General features: G+C 45.8%; 2 protein-coding genes and 1 non-coding gene across 3 annotated transcripts; 1 reads left to right on the forward strand and 2 right to left on the reverse strand.

Moving 5' to 3' along the window:
* Positions 1 to 403: 403 nt before the first annotated feature.
* On the reverse strand, positions 404 to 25875 carry LOC108107376 (serum response factor homolog). Its single transcript, XM_017214886.2, has 4 exons — positions 24723 to 25875; positions 20974 to 21222; positions 1139 to 1502; positions 404 to 1082 (listed from the first exon to the last, which is right to left on the reverse strand). The coding sequence occupies exons 1-4, from the start codon at positions 25317 to 25319 to the stop codon at positions 919 to 921; spliced, it is 1374 nt and encodes a 457-aa protein (XP_017070375.2). The 5' UTR covers positions 25320 to 25875; the 3' UTR covers positions 404 to 918.
* Positions 2734 to 2807, reverse strand: Trnan-guu. The gene has a single exon. It is a non-coding gene; the product is annotated as a tRNA-Asn (tRNA).
* Positions 18015 to 18284, forward strand: LOC108107186. Its single transcript, XM_017214604.2, has one exon. It carries the CDS (start codon positions 18015 to 18017, stop codon positions 18282 to 18284), a length of 270 nt encoding a protein of 89 aa, XP_017070093.2.
* Positions 25876 to 26250: the final 375 nt, after the last annotated feature.

Raw genomic sequence — 26250 nt, forward strand, 5'->3', positions numbered from 1 at the left:
ACCTGTGCCGGCGAGTAATGAGCGACGTTTAATTAGGTTAAGTGTCAATAAGATTATGTCGTCAATCAATCAATTGCACAATACCCACCACGGGCACATCCATCAAGCGGCTAAATACCAAAAGGCATTTGTCCGTCGCTCTTTTTGTGAGTGTGCTTAATCCAAGCACTCTCATAGATACACACTATATATGTACGAGTTTAGTATAGTATATATACTTGCAAGTAGCTGTCTATAATTGTCGGGGTGGGGGCTCTCAAGTGGGGCGTTGCCGTTTGCCGCTCGAGTGTCATTTCACTTGATTGAACCATAAATTTCTTGGCTTAGATGCTTCGAAAGCTGCAGGAGCCGTTTAAATTGAAAGGATAAGCCGCTTTCCATTATATTAAAAGACTCTCAACGATTTGGTTTTATGCAAAAAAAGTGGTTTATATGTATTTATGTATTGTATAATAAAACAATATAAACTAGTAACAAAGCAACATGATCTCTGCGGTTTAGGAACATCCATATCATCCTTGTTCTCCATTTATCATTCAATCATCGATCCTAATTCATCTTGATATCGGTTTAATGCCTTTACGTTGTATAACTTGCAAAACGTTTAAAACTTACGTATGTAGATATATCTTGGGTACCAGATCAGGGTTTTTCCCTTTCTTTTTCACTTTTCTTTTCACTTCTCCTTGTATAGGTATAAAAAATAGTATATATACGATATAGTAGATATAGTATGACTTAGACTTAGCAGGCGACCGTCATCCCTGACTGATGACGTGAAAACTTTGGATAGACTTTAAGAGAGTTGTGGGTGTAATGGTAATGGTAATCTCCTGCTGATGCTTTTTTCAAATGGTTTGGGCAAGTGTGGATAAACGCAGTTCTCAGTATTGGATAAGCAGTGGGCGTAGCTGGGGGCTAATCGTATTCCTGTTTGATGGTCAAGGGTTTCTCGGCACTGGTATCGCTCTTGGCCGGAGTTCCTGATCCTGAGGCTCCTGATGCAGAGGCTGTTAGCTTGTTGCTCTTGATCAGATTTGCCGCCGTGGAGCTGAGTGGTATGGTCACATACTGATTGCCATCTGTAAGGACAGAAGGTATTAGGATTTCAGATTTTGGGGGTTAGCAAGTTACCCACCTTCTTCAGCGTGCAGCTGCAAGTGTCCCGACTGTATGAGCTGCCTCAGCATTTTCTGCGGTATGTTGGCAATCGAAGCGGCTGAGTAGACATACTTGCTGTCCGCCGGGGCTCCTCCTCCAGCGGCTGTGGACGTCGAGGGTCCGTTGTTAGTCTCAGTCTGATAGTTCAATGGTGGCATGGTTTTGGATCCAGAAGATGAGGCAGCCGCCGACGATGTGGCTGCTGATGGTGCAGAAGACGGCGCTGATAGCTCTGTTTTGCTGGCTGATGGCTTGGTTGCCACCTCGGCAGCCTCCGCCGGCATCTCCACATCCGACGAATCATCCGACTCGTTGCCGGACGAAGTAGGCGATCGGTCATCCTGGAAAGAGAAGAGTAAGACACACGATTAGTGCTGTAGACAAACAGTCTGGCCTGCTGATCTTAGGCTAAGCTTAGTTTAGGATGATTGGGAATGGGGATCGGGAGATCTCCGGTCTGCTCCGGGGCCTGTTCTATATGCCAGCCAAGTGCAGGGAGCAAAGAGACGTCGAGATGACAAAAAAATCCAATATGTTTGCACCAAATATGGCGCGAAATTGCGTATAAGTGCTGGCCAGGCTGTTCGCCGGCACGCATCTCAATGAGCTGGCGTTGCCTTAAATGTGCACACGCGTTAAAGAATTTAGAATATTGATTTCTGACTCTCCGGCGAGCGACGTGATCGGTGCGGGGCCATCGTCATCATCGTCGCATCGCCTTGGATGGCATCGGACGCGTCATTTTAATTTTGATTAGTGCCAGCAGGGGCTGAGCTCTGAACTGAACCTCTGGGACGAACAAAAAATAAATCAAAATAATTGCAAACTGTAACAATGCGATCGCCATTTTGTGCGAGGGAGATCGCAAATTGCATTGCGCATACGCCGCGTGCCCCTGCCACATCATCAGCGGACTTCCAATGAAATTGTAGCAGCAGCAACAGCAACCGCAGCGGCAGTTCGCGAAAGGCAAAATCGCATTGTTGCCGCTGACTGCTGACTAAAATGGGCGTCGTCATCGTCGACGTCGTCTGCTGCCAGCCAAGCGACTTGGCCAGTGGATCAGGCGACCGCCTTTTGAGTGACAGCACCAAGACATTTTAATTAGCAAAACCAACGACGACAAACTGTCTCCAAGTTGCCATGATATACTTGGCCACGGCAACACCAACATGTGCATGTGCAACTGTTGTTACGCTCGCGGTTTTCAGTTGCAGCAGTTGCAAGAAGGAAAAAACTAGAAGGCAGCTGAAAGGGGAGCTGCTCATGTAAAGATTACATTGTGCCCAAGCTTGCAGTTTGAGCCACGCGTAAAAGGCTTGGAATAATTCTGGTAATAGCCCTGCAATCTCTCAATAAAAACTATATGTTCCCTGCTGCTTATCTGCTTATCTAATCTATTTGCTGTTGGCAGAATTTATTTCGCAGACCTCCCAAGACGTGTGCGATTTCACCATAGTAATTGCACAATTAAAATTCGCGACACAAAAGTAATAAATAAAAGTTTTATTAAGCAAAAACATTAAGGAAGCTATTTAATTAGTAAATAAAAAAAAAATAAAAAAGTTGCTTCGCCCCCGGGTGGACTCGAACCACCAACCTTTCGGTTAACAGCCGAACGCGCTAACCAATTGCGCCACGGAGGCTGTTGGAATCCAGAAGGAAATAAACCTTTCAAGGGCTTGCTCAGCAAATACTTCCACTTGCATTATCTTGGGGGTTGATTAAGAGGTTAAGTCGTTCAGAAGGTATTATTCCGAATGCATTACAATCTGATGCATTGTAATCTAATTTAAGGGGTTGATATTATAGGAAGTGTTGCAATATACATTCCTTGGCAGTTTAAGGTGAATATAAGAAGTTATTCTTTTGGCATTTGACTTGATTATGTATTTGTGGCACCTGCCAAGATATTTGAGCTAATATTAAATACAAATTAATCTGATTTATGAGTTTTACTCGACTATTAAGATCTAATGAAGAAAATAGTGCTGTAGTAGGTTGCTGCTAGCTTATCTTTTGAGTGACTTATGGTACGTTGAGTCTTATTAAGTGGCTTAGATGATATGTTTCAATGAAGAGCCTTGCAGTTGGACTTTGCGCTTCATCAATATCCCATTAAATTTCCAGTATTGATGCAGGACGACAAATTGTTTTTTCCAACAGTTCAAACAGTTTCATCGATGGCTGCTGATACTGCTGCTGATTCTGCTGGCTCTGCTGATGGCAACTGCAACTTGCCAAATTGATAGTCGTGTGTCGTGCGCAAATGCCGAGCGTGTCTCATTAAATGACAATTAGAGTTTGAGCCTGGCTAAAAGCAAGGCAAAAAAACACAATCGGAGCGAAAACCCTGCCCCGACTCTCAACTCTCAACTGGCAATTGGCTGGATGGAATGCCAACTGGCCGGGCCAATGGCATGCAATTTATATAAAAATAATGCCTGGCATTGTCTGGCCGATCTGGCCTCGCCAGTGGTGGCTTCGGAGTCGAACTTCGAGGCTTGGAGAGCCTGCGACAAATGCAATTATATAGAAATTTGTCTTGCTGTGATATGTGCGGCATGTTGTTGTTGCCTCTACTGCTGTTGCTGCCGCCGCTGTTGTTGTTGCTACTGTTGTGTGGCCATCGGTAGCTCCAAAAATAGTCAGTTTGGGAAAGGCTAATAATAAATGTTGGCAATAGTCAGTCAGCGAGTCGTCAAAGCATTGAATGAATGAATTTTCAAATTGGCTAACTGACATTCACAACCAAGGTGGCATTTTATTTGCCCCAAAAGTGAATGCGAGTCAATTCGGTGGCCGTTGCTGATGCAGTTGCAGTTGCAACTAAAGCTGCAGCCGCCGCTGCACCACCGATCGAGTGGTGTCGTGTGACCTACACCACCGCCAACTGACTCGGCTCGGTGATTGACGGATGGCACATTTGCCAATTGATTAGTTGTTTTTACCAAAATGGTTGCTGCCACAACAAAAGGCGACAACTTTGTGGCAGTCAGCACCCGCTTCAATCGCTTGAAAGCCAGAAAAAACAAAAACAGAAGGACCCATTCTCAGTTTCAGCCGGCTGAGATCGTTCAGCATTTGGCCAATAAACATTTGCATTTTGCATGTTGTTCTCTGTGTTGTTATTGTTGCTGCTGCTGTTGCTGCTGCCGCTGCTGTTGCTGCTACCGTTGATGCCGTGTACATCTACCGACACTGATAACTTTAAGCCGAAAACAAAGGAATAGCCAAATGTGCTCTCGACTGAAGCCAGCGGGCTCCATTGATGCTGGCGCTTTCAATGAAAACATAAAAATAAAAATGCAAATTAAGGCTGGCAAACGAAAGCACTTAAATCTAACGCACAATTGCCCAGGGAACGGGCCAAGACACAACCGTGGTCCAAAAGGGTGAGAATATACGATGAAATGGGAGTTGGGCTAGGGTCAATATTGTTTTCATTGCTCATACTTTTTGTACATCATTGAAGTCAATAAAAGCCACCCTTGTCTCTATATAGGTATGTTTATTGAACCCATTTATGTTTTCAATATTTAAAAAGAACTTTATGAACTGATTGGACTTGGTAAAATGCAAAGCAGTAACCTTTCATTGAAGACTTGTAGATTGGAAATTATAGTTTTAGTATCATGTACAGTATTCATTCTAAGCAATGCTCTTTCTTGTACTCTGTATATTAAGTAAAGACAATTTCCTGAACCACTGTCCCTTGATTTTGTAGGAGGAATCACACAATCACAACCACAGGACAGGGGAGAGCATTCTGAACAGGAAACGTTGAAGCAAATGTTATGGGACGGCTGGCCAGCTTGCTGGCTTGGCTGGCTAAGCAAAATGGGGCGGCCTGGCTTGTGGAAACAAAAGCCGAAAGCTAAGGCCCAAGTCGGTTGACACGAAGCGGCAACAAGCGAACAACCAACAACCAACTGGCAACATACAACACACAGCCGCAAAGCGGGAGAAGCTACAACACTGCGTAGACATTTGCCAGCTAAACTCGGAGTTTGGCCATTTGGTCGTCTTCACAATTGTCGTCGCATCCGGGCCAGGCCACAATATGGAGTTTAAAAGCGTTTATATCCGCAAAGCAAAGCTTTCTTGCCGGCTTTCTGTTTTTGGGCAAATCACAGTTTTGTGTCGTTTTTCTGATGCGGGTTGCGGTTACACGGATTCACGCGCAAAGAAAGCGGCCAGCAGGAAGTTGGTAATCGAATGGAATGGAGTCGGGTCGTCGTGAGCCAGTCTCAATCGAGTGGCGGGTTCAAATTCATTAGTTCAGACCGGCAAACGGGAACTCGGGGTCCCGAGTCAGTTATGATGGGAATTAGCATCTATTTAAATGTCAGGGCCGCATTAAGATGCCACGATTGGCCGGGAGTACGAAAAACGAGCTTATTGTTTTCAGTTACCAATTATTTGGCTAAATTGCGAGGGGTAACCTGCTACTTATGCACTCGACGAAAAGTGTTCTTTTATATATTGGAATAGCTTAGATTATGTATCTAATAAAGTTGATTTACTACCAGTGTTTATTTGATATTGATCACGGAATCTTTCAATGTTATGAAGTCCAAAAAATATATTACATTCATTTCCCGCAGTGCAGAAGCCAAAACGATTGTCCTCAGGCCTAATTATGCGTGCGCCGACAGGCGAACAAGAGGCAACAGGACAGCAGGCCGCAGATGAAACGCCACCGATTAGCCTGTGCCGCTCCCTCTGTCCACTCCCCCGGCCGTCGGAGGAGAGCCCCCTACCCCAGTTCCCGCAATTTATGATGGGCACTAACAACCACAAAACTAGCCAAACAAATGAAATGGAATTGGACACAAACCGGCGGCGAACAAACAGTTGAATGGAAATTGCAATTATACGAATACAAGATCTCAACTCGGAGTATGTTAAGTGACTCGAAGGATTGGAGGGGGAGGCTGATGTGGGTGCCCAGACAAACTGAGTTCGATGTTTAGCAAGATTTAGCTGGGCCGAAGGAGGCTCCTAACTAGCTAAGCAATCTGGAGACGGTGACAGCGATTAGACTCTGGAAAGCCCATTGAATGCTTGTTATGTAATTTTAGACAAAAGGTGCACTACAGGGATATTTATAAATCAAATTTCAATTGTTGCTTTGGTCATTAAAGAGTGATTAAAATTGCAGAAAGACTGTGTAGGTAGTTATTAGGCTAGCTTAGGGATTCATGTAGGGAGTATCTTAAATGGCTTAAGAATCAAAAAACCACAACTTGGACGAGGTATCATTTGAAACATTAGTTATTGAAGCAGACTAAAGTAGCTAAATAACGGATGTAGAAAACCCAGTTTAATACTTTTATAAGCTGAGCATGTAAGACTTAAAAGGAAATATAAAGTTGATATATATATATGATAGGTCTTTCATCTGCATGATTTTTCTAAAATGTAATACATACTCGTAGCTAGTAACAACTTTAACTCTAAGGACAGTTTCAGAATAAAAATATACACCAACATAAAGAAAAGCTAAAATTGGATTGAATATAGAAATCATTAACAGAAAAGAGAATAACCATAAGAAACCCAAGCTGACAAATGTGCTAATTTAAAACCACTATAAATCTAGTCGAAGTCGATCACAGTTTCCACCGGCCAACTCTAAAACTAATTGAAAAATCAGTTCCAGCAGTGCGATTGGCACCTTCACCATTAGTCAAAGACCAAGCCGAGAACTGTTTGGATTTCATTAAATTGTGTCATTTCACAAAAACGAACAAAAGAACGGCAAAGGCATCTATAGGATTGGAGCGTGCCCACGCCCACCATCCAAAGACGAAATATTCAATCGCTGATTTCATATTTTTATGCGAGAACTGGTTACACCCAACAAATCGCTGGGGATCGAATATATATATTGTATATAGTCGAATAAATTTCAATAAATACATGCAGAGATACGTCATTTTGTAGCAGGTTGGTGTAAATTGAATTTTCATGCCCAGAGCGACCGGGGACCACTCATTTGTTTGCTCATTTGTCCCCACGCAGCCAATGTATATAAGCCCGGCCCAAAATGGAATTGGTGAGCAAGTCAAAAGCGAGTCTATAAAATCTAATACGCACACGAGCGGCCAGCAAGTCCCGCCCACAGATCGGGCTATATGGACGACTATATAAAATATAAGTGCCTAATAAAACCCGGGAGAGTGAAGACCTTAAGAGAACGCCGAAGAGTGCAGCTCTAAGGTGCGAGCGGATCGGCTGCGTACACCCTCTCTGTCGCACTCACCACCTCAAGGGGCGAGCGTGCTCTTAAGTCCGCGCCAAACGGGTTTCTTCTCAGGTTTCTCCAGCGGGACTCAAGAGTTTCGACCGCTGGGGTTACGTCTTCAGTCTGTGAGCGACTGCGTGACCTGCACGACGATCGAGGAGCGATCTTTGGCTTCTTTGCTTGAGCGATTGAAAGACGTGAAAAGTGTGATCAATCAAAAGAAACTGGGAAAGTGTGTGAAGAAAATTAGTACGAGAACATTGAAAGATGGTGACTTGAATACTGGAGACTTGATCACACACCGATCATGGCTGTGATACGGAGGAAATAAACAGGCACTTAAACATAGGTAAGTGGGAAATGTTAAGTTTAAAATAAGTTAAAGTGCGAAATAGAGAGGGTTAGACTTATCACAACTTCACAGTAAACTTATTTTTAGTTTACAAACTACTTAAAGCTATTTTTATATAACGGCGATAAGAATCCTTAAGATAAATACGAGTAGTGCTGGAACTCGCTTGCTCTAGGCATGAGTCAAATCTGTGAGAATAAATACGATGAAATAAAAATCATTTCGGCGTTAAGCAAATCTGCCCTAGACTTTGTATAAAAGTTTAATGATAAAAATGTTCTTATTTCTAATGTATTATTGAGGAAGTATAAAGAAGATTAAAAGTTTAAGCAAAAAAGATTTTGGTGGCTAATGCTTAGTGCACTGATTAATGTTTATAGACGCCCAACTTAGATACTTTCTGGGTGCTAGATCACTCCTTGACCTCTTCTAAGCCGTGATAGGTGAAGGCGGCAGAGTAATACCAGGCTAGTCGAGCAGCTGCGATGCACCGCCAAGATAAGCCACTCAGCGCACTGCAAACAGTAGCCCAGCAGGCCGACAACTCAATCACGGGCCTACAATCACACAATCACCCCTGCCGACTTTGCCCAGTTAGAGGCCCGGGGTCCTTAGTCTTGGTCTTAGCCTGGCCAGAGAGCTGGCCCAAGGGGTTGGGGTTCTGTTTGCGGCTTGTGGTCTGTGGGCCCGCCACATCGGCGTCCACATTTCATAAATCAGCATGAGCAGTCGCAGCGGCCGAGGGAAATGGAAATGTGTTCGTTCGCCTTGGATAGCTGGTGAAAACCGCCTGCTGCGAGTCCTGGCTATTTATTGTATTTTAACAACATTATAAACGAGCATTTAAGTGGCGAGTGTTGGGATTGCTGTTGGCCCGTTTTGATTTGTGTTAGAATGCAAAATCAAAGACAATAACCAAATATCCCCGGATACCGACAAAGCAGTTTCATAATCACTCGCGACTGGCAGACTTGCAGGCAACTTGGCCAACAGGCAACTAGCAACCGGCAAACGGCAACATGTGGCTTGGCCATAACGTTGTCGTTTGGGCCGGGTCAAATGTCAAGCACATTATTTTTGTATTTACATATAATAAATATAAAGTGCATGATGCATTTTTGATAGATTTTCATGCCAATAAACAAGCTAAACGAACCGCTAGAATGGTGTTTAGGCCAACACCATAAGCCCGACTCCCCAGCATGGCGGAGACGGGGCTTCATCGGTTCCTCCAACTGTTTTGTTACCCCATTGTGTGGGTACATAAATTTCAGCCCAAAAAAACGACACAAAAAGACCAGGAAGCTGCGTTTTGTGGGTCCTGGGTCTCGGTCTCATATAATTTTGTGTCTATGCAAATGTACGCGCTGCATTCGGTTTTGCATTGGCCCGACTTTGGCCTGACTTTGGTCTGATGTTGAAAAATCGACGACGATCGGACGGCCGATCGAGTCTGTCAGTTGAGTCAGGAGTCGGGAGTCGGGAGTCCGGGAGTCCGGGATGAGGATGGCGGACCAACCACGTTGACGTTCGCCAAACAATGCCTTGTTGACACTGATGGAAAATCTGCGTGTCACAAATATCAAAAATGCAATCGTTAGAAAGCAGGACGAGCCTCTTCGCATGACGGATCCCATATGATCTTATGCCGTCCGATCCAATCCGATCCGTCTGCGGGCGGAGGTAACTGTCAACTGTCCGTCGAGTTTAGTTATAGATCTTATGACCGATATGCTAATGTCTGATTGCCAGGAGATGCCAAGTAGCCAAAAGTTCCAATGCGATCAGCGAAGCGAACTGAAGGCGTTGCCAATCAGTTAGTAAGTTAAGGCAGGCATTCAGCCGATTACATCCACAGTTTGGTGAGCACTGAAGGCTGGCATTAATACCTTAAAATATTTATTACACAAAATAGTCCCTAAGTAAATATACAAAAAGTTCACTAAAATATGTGATAATAGATAGATAGAAAGATTGATCATTTTTGACAACTATGACTGCTTACTAGGACTGTCCGACCTAGAGAAGAGGAATTTCCTATAAAATCTAGTTAGTTAATTAAGCTATAATTATCATACCCTTTAACCATCTGCCATGAGAGTTCCTTCTACCCACCGAAGTACGAAACACCTTTGGCCTAATTGAATGCCAATTTATTGCATTTATAGAGACAATAACAAATTCAGCTCACAAGAAGCTCTTTAAACAAATATGCCAAATGCAATATAGAAAAAACAAGATGCTCCGAGGAGAGTTGGGCAAAAAAGGCCAACTAAATTACTTAACAAGCCGTTGGGCTGCGATGGTGGACAGCGGCGACGTCGTCGATGATTTACTTGTGCGTAATAATGCAACGCCCGCAATGTTGGTCGCGACTGAGCGTGGGGCTCCTCGAGAGGAGATGGAGCACAAGTTGGGGCTGAGGGCTGAGGCTGGGGCTTCTCCAGTTCAGCATTCGTACTCCTCCGCCTGGCAAATCGAAGGATGCCGATGGCCAGGTAAATGCATGTGAGAAGAAGTATAACTGGGAATGCGCCTCAATTTAAAATGCGAATTACATTATCTGATCAAATGCATTCTTCAGTGCGCTCCAGGAGGAGCTCGCACACCACACACTCCGTGCGGACGATCCACTCCACGAGAGGATCCCCATCATGTGTGGAGGCTGTGCGAGCTGTGGAGGCTGCACAAATAAATAAATTTTAAAATACAAACAAGTAGCGCGCGCAAAAAGCGCCGAGTGGAAAATTCGTGACAGCAATTGTTGATGAGCAGCGTGTGAACAGCAGCAGCCCCGTGTCCCCTACAGCATCCATCCCATGCCGTCGATAACTCAAGATCACAGAACACGGGAGCACAAAAAATAAAAACAATGTTGTCGGCCAAACGCGTAATATTGAGCGACTAATAGCTGGGGCTTGACTTGAAAGCGAACGACGACGGATCGCCGGATCGTCGGACCGCTGTAAACTGAATGCTGAACGCTGAACGCTGAACGCTGAAAACTGGGCCCGTACACCTCCGCAGTCTAATTAACTCCTACGAGCAGCGGGCCACAGTTTTTAATTAAGGCGCGCACACACTCGATACTTTTCATTATACACATCTGTATATATGATATATATGAGATATAACAAGAATCAAATGTATATTAACGTCCCATAACAACAATAACAGCTAAACAATCTACCAGCTCGTGGGCAGCTGAAGTTAAAAGCTAAACTGCGGCGCAGCTCAGCGGGCAAATCAAACAAAAGAATTGCACAATTACATCGAGCGGAGGAGTACTTCATCCCTAAAAATTGCCGAGAACTCAAGTGTACTTTTCCCAGAACTTTGCCAGACAAATTGATGAGCGATCAAGCAAACGAGAACTTTTTTAACTCATTTTATTCACATTTCTTTGCTATAAAGCAGGATATTCTAGCAGCCCAAAACTGTTTTTACATCCGTTTCAGTCCTGAAAATGAACACGAGCATGGACTATGGGGAACCACCTTTGTATGAAATCGTTTTCTTTCTTTTAAATATGTTCCTTGTGGTAAAATATCAGCTAAAAACGTAACTTAATGTGTTATTTCAAGCAGCAAAGTATTTCAACGTTTAATAAATACATTTTCGAGGCATATCACATGAAGTCAGCTATCCGTCTCCGAAATTCTTTGGCTTTCAAAATGAAAATTTGGTCCTTATCTCGGAGTAGGAGCAATCTCCTCCCGAAAATTCCATCTCGAGCCGGGGCAATGAAATGCCGAAGTGCGCAAACTGTGCCAAGCTGGCTTCTGCCCACTCCTCCTCCGATCACCTCCGCCTCCTGTAATTCCGCGGGACTCTTGGACTGATGGACTGCTGGACTGCTGGACGGCCGGACTGACTGACTGTCTGACTGCAGAGACATCAATCTAGAAACGGCAGGCAGAAAGATAGCCGGGACAGACGATTGGCAACTCGTTGAGAGTTGACAATAATGACGATGGGACGTCGTCTTCGTTCGCGTCTCTGGCTCGCTGACTCGATGACGATGATAGAAAGTAAAAGAACGGAGGCAGCATCTTGCATTTTAACTGCAATTTTAATGAGACGTGGGAAAAAGAGTGGACACATGCGAGTTTGTACTGCAACTGCCACCGCCACCGCCACTGCCACTGCCACAGCCTCCTGCTCATTTGGTAATTTGTAAAACTCGCACGTTGCCAGCATTAAGGACATGCAGATTTCTCTCCCTGTCCTTGTCCTTGTCCAGTCCCTCCATATTGATCAGCATTTATGGCTATATTTTTAGTGTTCGAGGAAGGGACAGGGGAAGGTGGAAAAGGGGCCTACACTGGCTGCACGAGCAGCAACAAATTAGCACTGACAGGCGGCAAGGAACGCTCCCGAGACAAAGGACCACCGGCCAAAGCCTGGGCATTGTCCACTTGGTGGCACTAGGCAGTAGGCAGTAGGCAGTAGGCACCATGTGGCCATTTGGCCATGTGGCATGACCATGATCGGCGGCAACTCCAGCCAATTGGACGCCTAGCGTGAGCTTTCTAGGTGGCATCCTCGGCCCAACGGACAGGCGATGCTTGTTAAATGTTTGCCGCCAAAGAGAACGGTTCGGAACAAACAAAATGTGTCGACTTTGGTTGCCAGTTGTTGCCGCATGTTGCAAGTCGCTGGTGGCCGGCCAATCCCTCCAGCTCCAGCTCGAAAACACATTCGTGAGCGTCATTTGAATGGTGTGATAATTTTTGCGCCTTCGCTTGGCAGCTTTGGCAGTGAATTAATTGCGTGCCACATTATAAATTTTGGGCTCCCTTATTAAAGGTTTTCCTCCGCACTCACGGACACTCTCGGACACACACTTGTGAATTCTCACACGCCGTAACAGCGGCGAAAAATTCCAAAAGCGTTGTGGCATGTTGCAAAGTTGTTGGGTGTTGTTGTCGCCGGACGTGTGGGCATGTCAAGGCGTTGTCGCGTAAGTGGCAGCCAACCCAAAACCAAACTGTTTGCCCCACTGCCGGCTGATATTCCGAGATCTTACGCAAATGTTGCGCATACGCCGTGTGGCACTAGCAGATTTCAGCCGAAAAACGATTGCTTCGCAGGATTGAGAGGAGAGGAGAAAATGGGAAATATGTAAAAGGTCCAAAGGCATCGCCTACTTCGAGTGATAAACTATTAAACTATCTTGTCTTATGTACTTGTCGGGTTTATAGAATCAAGGATGTGCTCTCCCAAAGAACGGGATGTATTTTTAAAGACTTCTAACATAAATATTCCACATTGCGCAGAGAACGATCCGAAGGCGAATAGCAGAGTTTCTCTGTGAAATGTATTTGCAGCATTTGCCATTAAAACTCCCGAGTAAATACCAAAAAAGCAGGAGGATGCCTCTTTAGAGTAGTTCAATATTAGCCACTAAATAAACAATTTCCTGGGCTTTTCCTAGTTGAGCATATATATCGGAAAATTAGCATATGCAACCCCTGATTCGTAGCTCCCACAACAACAGCCAGCCGACAGATACGATAATTCTGTGTCTCTTTCTAAAAGCACGAAATTTGCATATCAAACGCAGCAGAAAAACAACCAAAAAGCTGGAAAACAACCGCCGCGCAGTCGCCTTTCATAACAACAACAACAACAACAAGTACAACTACAACTACAACCACAGACATGTAACTAATGCATGGACAATGTTTTCTTCCACTTTTTTTTCTCGCTTTTGCAAAATTTGCGTATTCTGAACGATACGAAATTAAGTAAATTACAATATTGTACGATGATTGTCGCAGTCGTAGTCGGAGTTGTTGTTGCCGCGTTTGCTGGGCTATATTTGCGTGAAATTATTATGGCAATCGATTTGGGACCACACACACGCAGTTGTCGCGGAAAAGCGGCGAAGGAAAATAGTCATAAAACTGGCGGTAAAATTATTATTGATTACTCATACGCCGCATGTAACGGGCTAATGAAAACGGGCTAACTGCGATGGGCTTTCTACGAATAATCGATAACGATGACGATGACGCGATCGCCAGTTAAAGATAGCAATAGCCAGCAATTATTTTCGTCATAAGTCAGCCAATGTGGCGACGACTCTCCGCTGCACTCGGCTTTAACCTCAACTCGAGCCTCGGCTTTCGGCCACCGACGCTACACTGCTGCAAAGGGGTTGGGACAAGTTAAGAAGTTTGCTAAGTAAGAAGATTTATTTTACCACCCTAGGGAACCATCTCTTTAACCATCTCTTACGTAAAGAGATTTCAGCTATAGAACATTAATGGTATCTCTAAAGTTGTTACTAAAAACATATACTTTCGCTTCCTTAGAAATGAAAACAAAAGCTTGGCGAATTTCCCCCTTTTCTCCCAGTGCACTGATGTTGTTGTGCTGGTTTTTTCGCGCTCAGTCGCCTGTGTGAGTCTGCTCAGCCCGCGTACATATATATAATTGTTGCGCTTCGCACACAAGCTTCCAAATAAGGGACGGCACATGTGAGCTGAGGAAGCTATAACTATCGCTGCAGGCTACGCAAATCGCTGGCGTTTCCACTTTCGCATAGATTTCGAGGGAAACCAACGCCTGCCGTCGATTTGAAGTTCAGCCCGTTGATGCAACCGTCACAAAAGTGGTGCAGTTGTGCCAGGTGGTTGACAAGTCGCCGTCGCCATCTCCGTCGTCGTCGCCGGTGGTGCTGCTGCCCCAAAAGCGATCGCCGATCGATGGCGGTGGAGCTGATGGTGGTGGTGGTGGCGACCAGGAGTCGGCTGTCGTGCAACATATGGCAGCGATGACAACGCATGTTAACAGCTTTTTAAAGTCGTTGCACAACGCTGGCGGCACAGCAAGAACAATAAGCCGTTGCCGTTGCCGTTGCCTTTGCCACAATTCCCAGGCCGATAAGCCCACCGAATCGATGTTTTTATATGTATATTTAACCCCGCGTGCCACAAAGGATGCCAAATTTGGCTGCAATCCGATATGAAATGTCCCAAAAACTGCAGACAGGAAATCTCACGCGTGCCACCAGCCAACAGCTACCAGCCACCAGCAGCAGCATTGGCCCACTGGAGCGGATGGAGCTGGAGTATATTATCCAAAAATGCGGTCTGGCGTGCCTTTGAATTAAGGTATCGATTTAGCCTGCGGTCGGTCATCCCAGTCCGTCAGTTCAGTTGAGTTGAGTTCAGTCCAGTCCAGTCATTTTCATTCATTGTTGGCTCGCGCTCATTGTTGGTGTGAAATTCAGCACAACAGCAACGTCGCAACTGCAACTGCAGCAGCAACATCAGCACACAGCACAGAGCAGCAACATCACAACATCGCAACAAGTGGCTGCGGTTGCAATGAATCCGCATAACAGACATACAACAAACGGACGGACGGACTGAAACTCTTAAAATGCGGCAAAATATTTCTCGGCTGCCGCACTCTGCCACTTTAGCTGCTGCTGCGCCGTTGTTGTGCCACAAAAATACTTTTTAAATGCGCTGAAGCGTCAAGTCAGCCCAGCTTTCAACGGATACGCACAGGATCAAGTGTTATAAATGTTAATTCGCAAATAATTGCAGCGAAGGCTTCGGGAGAGCCTCGTCGGATGGCTTAATCGTTGCCAATCAGACGACGGGGCTAAGGTTGGGCCCACGAAAAATGACTTTGGCCAGAGTTTAATTGAAAATTTATGGCACTTTCATTAGCGCCAAGTGGCATCGCGGTACGCGTACTAGGTTCTGGCCCAGCGCAATCTTCGGGCTTAGGAAGCGGAGAGAGAATGTTTATTCCAATGTTACTTAAATGTATCACCGAAGCTGTGTGGATTTCAACATTTGATTTTATTGTGGGCAGGAAATGAGCTGAACCAGCCGAACATCGATTGTTGTTAACTTTTGTTAACCGTGCGGACTGTGGGTAGAAGTCGGCTTTTGCCCCGCTTCATGTGGGAAGTCCGCGTGTGCTTCATTATATAATGAATTGGAATTGGGAGATGGGCACAATCGCAGTCCCAAGCTAAGCAGACGCCAGCTCAAAGTTTTGCCTAGAATTTGTTACTACACATGTTTTTCTTCTTTCAAAGTACAGTTTGGCCGGAGTTCTGCCGGAACTTGCCACAGATTTAGATGGCCCAGAGCTGGGAAGGCAGCCAAGTTTGTAATCATTGCAAAAAGTTTGACAATATTTGTCAACACTTTATTGACCTCGCTTGTTATTTGGAAAATCGTTGAAAACCATTAATTAAACAAACAAATAGCAGTGGAATCTGAGGTAGTAGAAAACTAGAAACTATGTAGGGTCAGATTCAGAAAGCATTGCTGCTACATTTTCAAAAGATTTTGAGGAAAAGAAACTACTAAGAAAATCATGTCCGACTAAATGTTAGAATAGTTTCATGCGTCTTTCTCTCGTTAATTTCTAGTTATGTTATCGCAACATTTTGTGGCACAATTAGGCAAACATCTTCATAGGAGAATCCACACTATGAGGCAACCAGACTCGGGAAAAGGAGAAATATTCCCAGCCATAAATTGGTCAGTGAAGCGGAGCTGCCTTTGCCTATATAAGTAGCTAAGGCGGGGAGCGGTACGGCGAAAAAGCCATAAGTTTCCTCCAAATCGCTGCCTCCGCCACGCTCCACTGAATGGGCGTTGCATTGGGCGTGGCCCGGCGGCGCTAGAAGAGCCATGGAGAAGGGGAAAAGTGGAAGAGGGGGAAGGTCGCAGAGATTTCGACGTGGATAGCCAAGAATTTTGATTAACTTGGAAAATCATTGGAGTAAGTCGGCGGGGGATCGGGATTGGCATTGGTACTGGTATTGGGAAGGGGATTGGGCAACAAACCGCCGAGGCAGATAGACTCTAAAGCACACACAATGTACGCATTATTTGTTTGCATTGCGGCCCAATAATTGCTTAACTAAATGTGAGTCCTGCTGAAAGGCCAAAAGCGCCTCGTTAAGGTCTCAGTCTGGCTTTTAAATAATCACAATGAAAGCAACAGGGCCAAAAGCAAGACAGGCCAACTCGCAAAAAAGATTGGAAAAAAAAACACACAATACAAAGAAATACGAAACGAAAGAAAAGAAAAAACGCTCACAAATTGTCATTTCTTAACCTTTTCAGATTGCGAAGGCGGCGGCAGCGGCGCAGAAGCAGAAGCAGAAGCATCAGCATCGGGAGTCGGAGGCTCCGAGTTGCCAATGGAAACGGCCAAGTGGCCAAGTATACAAGTATCCCAGTGGCCGGTCGGCGGTCGGCGGTCGCCAGAAGTTGCCGACTCACAATGTGTGTGCGCAAAGGCTTTAAGAAATGCCGAATTCCAGAAGCCGCAGTACAATCAGTTGAATTAAAAAACGAGCGCACAGACAGAGGACGACGGCTGGATGGGATTCGGGTTGGGGATGGGGTTCTGCAGTTCCTGGGGGCTCTGGAGGATCGCCGGCGATATCATCGCGTGGTGAGCGCGGGCTAGGAAATTAAGAGGACATTGTGGCGGCATGCGGTTAGAACTCGCAGCGGCGGCTTAAACACAAAATCCGCGGAGGAGATTCCTTGCGTGGCTGCGTTGTTGGTGGCTTTTGGACAGCTGGACGCTGGCTGACAGAGGTCGCCCTCGTACGTAATCGACGAGCATTGCAAATGCTTTTGTCCTCCGCCTGCGTCTTGTGCTGCGCACGTGGCCATGTTGCAACTGTTGCAAGCACAGCAGCAGCAGCAGCAGCAACAGCAAAAGCCAAGCAGCAAATCATTGAAATGTCGTTAGAGGCTCGAGCGGCACGCAGCTTCGATAGTCAACGAAACCGCAAAATGCTTTTAATTTCTCAAACTGATATGCACCCGTGCTCCCACTGCCGAGGAGGGGAACTTGGGCCAGTGGTTCATTTTGGTTTTTTCTTTTAGGTAAATGGGTAAGAAGGCTCAATGATGGGGCATTGAAAAGGTTAAGATCAGAACCTTAGTTTTGATCAACCAAGTTTGAGAAGTAATCACAAACAGAGTTTGCAAACTCAGGGATAGTGAAACTAATATCATGTCAACGCTAAACACAAATCAAATTTTGAAATAAATACGAAATCGTAAAAGCCAACAAACTTGCAGCTTTTCTTACTGGCGGGGCTTCGTGGGCGGTTCGGACGATGATGCGCAGGTGAGCGACCATAGAAGGCGATCTATGTAGCCAAGACACCCGCGCAGACTGATGGATCGCACTCTCGATCGGAGCAAGGTATATACGACTTACAAATGTATACATAATGTGAGCCAGCAAATGTTGGCTAACAGCAAACAGCAAACAGCAAACGGCGAACAGCCCACTGCATGTCGGCAATTAACCTTGGTTGGACAAAGAGTTGGCGGCGGCAGAACGACCTACAGCAGCAGCGGTACAAGTTATGGATTTTATTTTATCAGTCAGCTGGCAGGCAGCTACCAACGGCTGCACAGGAAACAATCGGAGGGGCTTGGACTTGAGCCACTTTTGACCTTTAGATTTTTGATAAGCCATCGGAAATACAAAGCTTCAGTACTTATTTCTTAACAAAAGATGTAAAAGGTTGTGCGAGAAATATTTTCGGTTTAAGGTTACCTCCCTTTTTTTGAGTGTAGAGCAACATCTGATGACCTGAGCCGGCGTTGGTGTCACACCCACAACATTTTGGCGTTCATTCATCGGCCCATGCTGAATGGAAAAACTGAGTTGGGGAAAAAGAGGGGCGAGTCGAGCGGAATGGGACGCGGATCGTGGCACACGTCATCGGGGCAGCCAAGAGGCCAGTGGTGCCTACGCCAAAGCTTTTGGCATTGAAAAGTACGAGCCACAAACGCGATTTGCATGCCAAGCCAGGAGAAAACAGAGGGGAGCTCGCAGACTCGCAAACTGACTGACTGGCTGACTGGCTGTTGGTGCATGACGAGATTCAATGGTGGCTCTGATCGATTTATGAACTCGTCGCCAGCATTGTTGTCATGACGTCACAAAGCCCCCGGGTGAAGCCCCCGCAGCCAAAACTCTTTCATTCGGGGTCTCTATGGGAGAAGCGGAAGCTCTTTGCAACATCGAAAGGAAAACATATCGAAATCAGAAATTCATTCATGGAGAGCCGACCCACTCGCCAGCTTGGATTATTACCAGCCGTGTGTAGGCTAACTAGAAACTCTGGGCTCTGGCTCTGGCTCTGGGCTCGGGCTTATCGCGGTGCTCTTAACCTTGCTCTTGAAACGGCTGGAAATATGTTTGGGTTCTCCGCTCGGCGGGCACTTTTACATTATTCTGCGTCGGTGTTTTTAGTTTTTAGTTTGTAGTTTTCGTTTTTCGTTTACTGTTTATTATTTTATAATATTGCGCTAAATAATATATATATATATGTTTCTCTTGTATAGACACTATTTGTGGTTGTTTTTTAAACATATTTCGATATCTTAGTAGGTAAATTGCTTTAGGGTTATTCGATTTACGTCTTTTGTTTTGCTTCGGCCATTGCACGCTCTATTAAATAATAAATTTAACTAGTATTAAAGAATTTACTCGGCTTTCTGTTTGACAGAAAAGTGTGTCTCGGTAACTAAATTATGCGCGTCTGCTGAGCGTTTTCTTTAACGGAGTAAACATAAAGTAATAATTTAAATTAAAGGGGTGAGAGAACGTGCTTTGAGCTGTTTTAATTTGGTTTTTAAGTTTAGGTATAGGTACAATAAATATTAGTAGAAAGGGCGAAACAAGCAAACAGCTCAAAGGTGAGTAGGTGGCGGCCGTGTTGCATGGAGTAACTGGGAACGGATAACTTTTGAGCGTTCGTCATGCAACACTCCGATTAGTAGGTGTCAATAAAAGCCAATTGGATCGATCAATAAACATAACTAAGGGGCGGTAAATACTACTAACATTAGGCTAAACGAATCCGGAAAATACGCTTAAACTTTACGGAGCACGCTCATCACACTCGCATTCACCCTCTCTCACTCAGGAAATGGCCGCCGGCGCATTCGACATTTGTTTTACATTTATTTGCTATCAACTTGTTAACTAAGTTTCGTAAACGCACTGGAGGAGCTGTTTACCCTTTAGACTCTGTTCAGCAAATCTTTGCGGAAAGTTGCCTCCTCCAGCTGGCCGACTTTCCCTTCCTTCCACTAAGCTGGCTATGGTATTGCACTTATGGTTTAAGTTTTAAGGACTAACTAAAGCAGTCTCGGCTGTGTCTCGATGTGTCTCTAGTGGTTCGGTAGAATGGCACTGGATTGGAAGCTGCAGCTGATGCGACAATTGATCTATTGCTATGGGGGTACTGGGGTGCACTTGGGAGGAGCTGTAGCTTTGCTATGGCACAGTCGCCTTTAAGTAGAGTCTTGACTAGTATACGAAAAAATGTAAACTACACATTAATAAAACACAAAACACAAAACACAAACACGACGATCTGCGATTTGCGATCTGCTATTTGCTATTTGCGATCTGCGACAAACAAGAACAAAACGAGCGGCGAGATCGTATTGGCCATGGATCCGAAATACGAGAATCGAAGTTCGATCGAGCCATTTGCTGCACTTTGGATCTGCTAAACATATAAACTGCTGTCTAACTAACTGGCTTGGTTTTTGTGCGGGAGAACGTCGAGGAGTGGTCTTTTGGTCAAACAGAACTTCTACCTAATTAAGTGATACAGTGCAGGGGACAAGCTTTTCGGTTGGTCTTATGAGAGGCTTCATTAACTGGCTTTTATTTTCTCAGATCTCATTTTGTAGTAAATTTTAAAGGTGCTTCAATTTGGGATCATGAAATAAACTTAGATTTATGTTTCAAAAGTCAATAACTAGGAAAATAATCTGTAAAAGTAAAAGCCAGAGTAAAAGATCTAACCGAGATTACCATCCTATAAGCCTATCTTAAGTTCAGGAACTGATACTGAAAGCTAAAGTCTGGAGAGGATCACCTAAGACGCTCTCTCCGCACCAACCAAGTCCCAGATATTGCCTAGAGAATCCTAGCCAGAAACCTAGCGCTGCGCATGCGTGTGGGACATGTGCGAGTGCGTCGAATGCGGCGGCGGCACGTGCGGCACGTGGGCATGGTGCCCGTGGCCGCCGTATTGGGCGTGGGAAAGCGGCGAGGCCTGGCCGCCACTATAGCCCGACTGCATCAGGCTCTGCTCGAGGCTATAGTGCGAGGGCGGTGCCGGCGGGTGACCCAGATGAGCGTGCCCGTGGTGACCGTATATCAATTGTCTTACTTTCGAGTCCTCGTCGGCGATGTTGTAGCTGAGCTCCGTCTCCTCGAACCCGGTGGCCGACATCCGCTGGTCGCCGCCGCCAACGCTGGGCGGATCCGGCGAGTTGAGGCAGGTCTGGATGAGCTGCTTGCCCGCCTCCGAGGTGATCATCGGCTGCAGCTTGCGCGTGGCAAATGTGTACACGTGGCCCGTCTCGCTGGCCACCAGCAGCATCACTTGCGTCCCGGTCAGCGTGGACAGCTCGTAGGCCTGAAAGAGGAAGGGAGAGCAGAGGATCGTGTTAAGTACTCGATGCTATCGGAATCGGTATCGGTATCGGGTATCTGCGAGCCAACTGGCGGACCAGACTGGCGAAGCGTGTGTTGCCCGAGCGGCACATAAATTTACCCACCAAACTATGCGATTATGTTGCAGCGATAAGAAGCGTTAAGCGGGACCTCGAATGTGCCGGACTTTAAATTACCAGAGATGCCAGCGTGATTTAGTAAGTTGTACTAAGTATATATTAGCTAAAACCTAACTATAGTCGGACACGAAATAAGACTTGAGAGATGTCTTATATCTGTTACCCAGAAGTACTACTCGTATCATCACTATTCAATATCAATGGAAAGAGTACTTCGATTTTAAGTTTTTCCTCTTCTTAATGGAAATATTTATTATTAATTTAAGGACCCACTAAGGGAACCCACTAAGGGGACCCACTAAGGGGACTCCTTCCCACAATCGTACATGTTTTGTAAAACATCTTTAATCTCCAATAAAATAAGTAGATCAAGGCAACCCCATTTCGTAAGTCTATGCCGGAGAAATCACTAAGTCAAACCCTTCCTTTTCTCCCATCACGCCCACGCAAAAGACCCGAAAGTCACGCGAGCATCGCGATGGAGTTCCTCATGGAGCCGATATCACCTCCCCGACTGCTTCTGGCTCTGCACATTAGACGGTAGCCTAAGCTGCCTATCAACAGCTCGTAATTACTATAAAAGCGATAAAGTCGCTGTCGGTCTGGCTGGCAACAGTTTCTGCCGCTTTCCGCCACTTTGGCTGCCGTGAGTCGAAAAACACAGCGCATAAATAACTGGCGGACCGAGAAGCAAACGCTCCAGGACCATTTATTAATATTAATGAAATTGTTGTACACATTGTTGGGCATTGCGATGGGCATTGAGCATTGGGTATTGGGTATTGGGGATCGCATCGGAACAGATCGGATTGGATGGGATCGGATTGGGTTAGCCCCACTCCATCCGACATCGATTGGCTGCCAATTTTATGTGTAACATGTGTAAATGCAAACAATTGACACGGTCCGAAAGCGGAATCTGAATCGGATTTCGATTATTCTCGTTGTGATTCCGATTCCGATTCTGGTTCTGAGTAGGTGTCGATTGTATGCCTAGGTAGCTGCCCGGGCAACCGCGAACAGGCCAACAATTCATGTCAATTTGAATTTCGAACAAAGACAAAAGGACACGACTCGGATTCGGGCGAGGATTGGGGTACGAAAGCGTTGACAGGACAAGAAGGCAGCCCCAGAGACCGCGCGCTGGCTGCTCCCTCCAGATGGAGAGTCATTTGTTAGAAGCCGATTGTTGCCTGTTTGCCAGTTTCCCCTTGGTGCCCCGAGTGTTGTATGTTGCTGAGGCTACGGCCTGTTGCATGTGGCCAAAAGGCGAGCCGACGTGGAGCCTCTTGGTCCGGCTTTTTTCTGGGGCTTATCTGGGCACAATCTGCCGACGAGGCTGGGGCTTTACCTTCCAGCACGGAAGCTGATCCCCCGAAAACAATTCCCAAGCCCATGCCTCGTGATTTCAATTTAACACCTTTTGGCGGCATTTTGCGCCCCTGTGCCCTTTTGGCCATGGCCAATTGTTGGGAACTTGTCGATGGCTTGTTCGCTGTGCATTATGCAGAAGCCAGAAGCCAGAAGCGAAAGCCCGGATCGATAATGCGGCCCACGCAATTAGGCTGGCCAGCAAATGAGATCACTTCTGGACATTAGCTCACTTTTCACTTTTGTGGCCTTTTTTGGCCTCACTACCTCCGACCACCCACGCCAAAGATTCGCAGCTATCGGCCAGAGCGAAATGACCAAAATTGGCCAGTGGAAAGCATGCCAACAGGTTGGCGCGACAACTCTCTGGGCCAAGTTCATTGGCCGCAATTTGTTGGTCGGTAGGGCTGGTGGATGGTGGATGGCCGATTGCAGATTGCCCCGCTTTTGCCTCTGCCTTTGCTTTTGCGCTTTTTGCTGGCAGCGATGGTAGCGCCAAGTCGAAATCCCATTGTCTGCCTGTCAACTGTCCGCCGGCTGGACATCGATGAGGGACCGCATCAAAGTCACCAAAACGATATTTTTTTGGAACGCATATAGAGGCAGCCTTTTGTCCCGGGCGTGCGCCTGTCATAAGTTTGGCCCCCGAGAACCACAATCCCGAGCGGGCTAACCCACGTCCCAGGGGTCAAATGTTTGGGATACCCTAACCGACGGAGTAATACCACTTTCGGATCAAATGACTTTTGCAAAAGTAAGATATTTATTTAGTTTCCTACAGCTGCAACCATTATTTAAAGACCAAACTAACGATTTAATTTATGTTTTACTCAATTTTGCTATTCATTTTCCCAATGTATTTAAGTTTAAGCTTTTGTTTAAATATTCCCTTTTTAAATTTTCGAGCTCCTACGTTTTGTTTTTTGGCCTGGTTGGGTCAAATATTTCATAAGATTTTGTGTCTTGGCCAAAGATCGTGCTGAGATCGTGATTTAGCGCCGCGATGTTGATGCTTTTTGTCTGATTTTGATCGGGGGCTTGGTTAGCTAGTGGCCAGGGAAGTCTATTTGAAAAATGTGAAAAATTTCATATGCGGCCCCCAGATCGATGGAAAGCAGCAGGAGCAAATGCAGTGGCATTATGTAAGTTTGCGTGTGAAAATTGGTCATTTGAAAATGCCAAGCCATTGGCCACATTGCAACGACTGGGCCAGAATCCGCAAGGAGCACGCATCAATTGTTTGGGGCGGAGTGGAAGCCAGTGGATTGTGGGTAGCTGGGCCAACTGGTGGCCAGCCTCCTTTGAATGCAATTGCGGCGGCAAATTAACATTTTATGAAGCCGAAAACAAAGGGAAACGCGGAATCGTGGGCTACCGCGCTTACACAACGCCGCCAAAGCGGCCAAACAGTTGGCTTAAACAGACGGGATCTGGCCAAAAACAAGAGGATCTTCGGCTACTGTTCTAGAGATGAGCCAGGCAACTTGCCGGGCACAGTGGTGTGATTCTTGAAAAGAACTCAATATTTGTTACTATTTATAGGTGCTACTTTAATGCCTCAAAAAGAGGTAAATGAAACTACAGATTAAGGCTCGTAACTCTCAGTCTAGAACTGTAAGAAAATGTCCCAAAACCATTCTTATACCAATAAGGAAGCACCTTCAGTTTCAACTTGCTTTTTTTTTTTTAGGAAAATCTAATAGGAGTCTTCCCTCTAGCACTGCGTCACTGTGCCGATGGCCAGATGACGATAAATCCCCCTCTTACTGGAGGCCAAACAATGCCAGAGTTCTTAGGGAACCTTAGGATTCCGTCGCAACTGAATCCCCGAAGCATTTATTAATTGCACATGCGCTGGAAACGTGGCCCAATGTCAACATCCCAATTGCACCGGCAATCGTGGTTGGGATGCTATAGGGGTGGGGATTTGGACAGGGATTGGAAAGTGGGTATTCCTCCGTCTCGATCTTACCTTCTTCATGATGCCAGTCTTGCGCTTGGAGAAGGTCGTGTAGCGACGCAGCTTGTTGTCGATGTATTCCATTTTGATTTTGACACGTCCCTTTGTCTTTTTGCCATTGGCGGGCGGTGATTTCTTATTGGGCAGCGGGTTGTAGTTGTCCACGCTATCATCGACGGCTCCACTAGCCACGTTGTCGAGCCCTTGGAGGGTGAGTCCTCCGGAGGATCGGTGATGATCTTCGTAGCAATCGCTGCCGGACCGCTTGAGCCCGCGTTGTTGTTGCTGTTGCTGTTGGGGATGTTGCTGCTGCTGCTGCTGTTGATGTTGCTGCTGCTGTTGTTGCTGTTGCTGCTGCTGCTGTTGCTGGGAGGCGTGTTGTGGGCTGTGGAGCGTTTGGCATTGGGTGGAGGGAGGTGCTCCCGAGGCGGGGTTCGGCCGCTGCATTGGCGGCACCCCGCCCATGTTCTGCAGCAGACCGCCGGAGGGCGGACGACCCGCCCCCAAGGCGGAGTTGCCGTACATATCCGCCGGATCCGCCAGGCTTAACCCGATACTACTCATCGAGTAGTTGAGGTTGTAGCGCGAGTCACCTCGCGTCGGATCCATTCTGAGGTAAAAGTTCTCCACCGTGGAGCCGTAGAAATCCAAGGCACCGCGCGCGTCTATTATTGCTGTTGGGTTTTGGGTGCTGAAAATCTGAATATCTGAAAATCCGGCCGCGGCACACTTTCAGATCAGATCGCTTTATATTCCAAAAATAAAACTACGCACAAAACACTCAGCGCGCGCGTTTCGCTGGCGTTTTTTGGCTGCGGCGAGCGCGTTTCTGGGGCGGATTTTATGCCCGGCTGCCTGGGGGCCGAGTTCTGAGCCCGAATAACCGCACCAAGTGGCCAACAACCCGGGTTTTTTCGGCCAGGAACGCGAATTTTAAGGTTTTTAAGTGCAACGCCGACGTTTTGCAACACGCACACGCACACACTCGCACGCACACACACACACAGGAAAATTGACAGCTGACAGTCCTGCAGTGTTGGAATGTGGCGGAAATCCAGGGATGCAGCAGCTGAGTGTTGCGAAGTGGCGGGCTTTGGCGGCAAATTTGAAGTTTGTGGCGGAAAATAAAGTTCTTGTTTGATTTTTGTGTGTATTTTAATGCTTTATGTATTATGGCTTTAAGTTTCTCTAAGACTTTTCGTTTATATTTAATTTATGTCTCATTTGCCATTTATTCAATATAAATTGTTTTTTTATTTAATGTTTGATGGTTTTTAAAATTATTAATGGAATAGTTCACAGTTGACTTTTATTTAGTTGCTGTTTTACTGAACTCACTCGCAAGTTTTCTCTTAGTTTTTCGTAAGTTTATTTAATTTCTCGTTTGTCTTTTTATGGTCTTTTTTATTTAATTAAGTTTAGTTTGTAGGTTTTAAAGTCTTCCTCTCGGAGTCTCCTTGTCTTGGTTTATGGCCGTTTTAATTTCCGATTTTGTTTGAATAAATTCAAAGTCTTTTTGGGGAAATCCTTTTAAATTGGT

This window comes from Drosophila eugracilis, unplaced genomic scaffold (genome assembly GCF_018153835.1).
Source record: "Drosophila eugracilis isolate 14026-0451.02 unplaced genomic scaffold, ASM1815383v1 contig_1765, whole genome shotgun sequence".
NCBI lineage: Eukaryota > Metazoa > Arthropoda > Insecta > Diptera > Drosophilidae > Drosophila > Drosophila eugracilis.

What these genes read in the sequence shown, in the direction of transcription:
- LOC108107186 (XM_017214604.2), top strand. Translation starts at nt 18,015, where the DNA reads ATGTTGGCTAACAGCAAACAGCAAACAGCAAACGGCGAACAGCCCACT.
- LOC108107376 (XM_017214886.2), bottom strand. Translation starts at nt 25,319, where the DNA reads ATGGATCCGACGCGAGGTGACTCGCGCTACAACCTCAACTACTCGATG. An exon ending in AGACTGGCATCATGAAGAAG is followed by an intron (nt 21,223 to 24,722) that starts GTAAGATCGAGA and finishes TTCCTCTTTCAG; the next exon opens with GCCTACGAGCTGTCCACGCT. An exon ending in TCGCCGACGAGGACTCGAAA is followed by an intron (nt 1,503 to 20,973) that starts GTAAGACAATTG and finishes TTCTCTTTCCAG; the next exon opens with GATGACCGATCGCCTACTTC.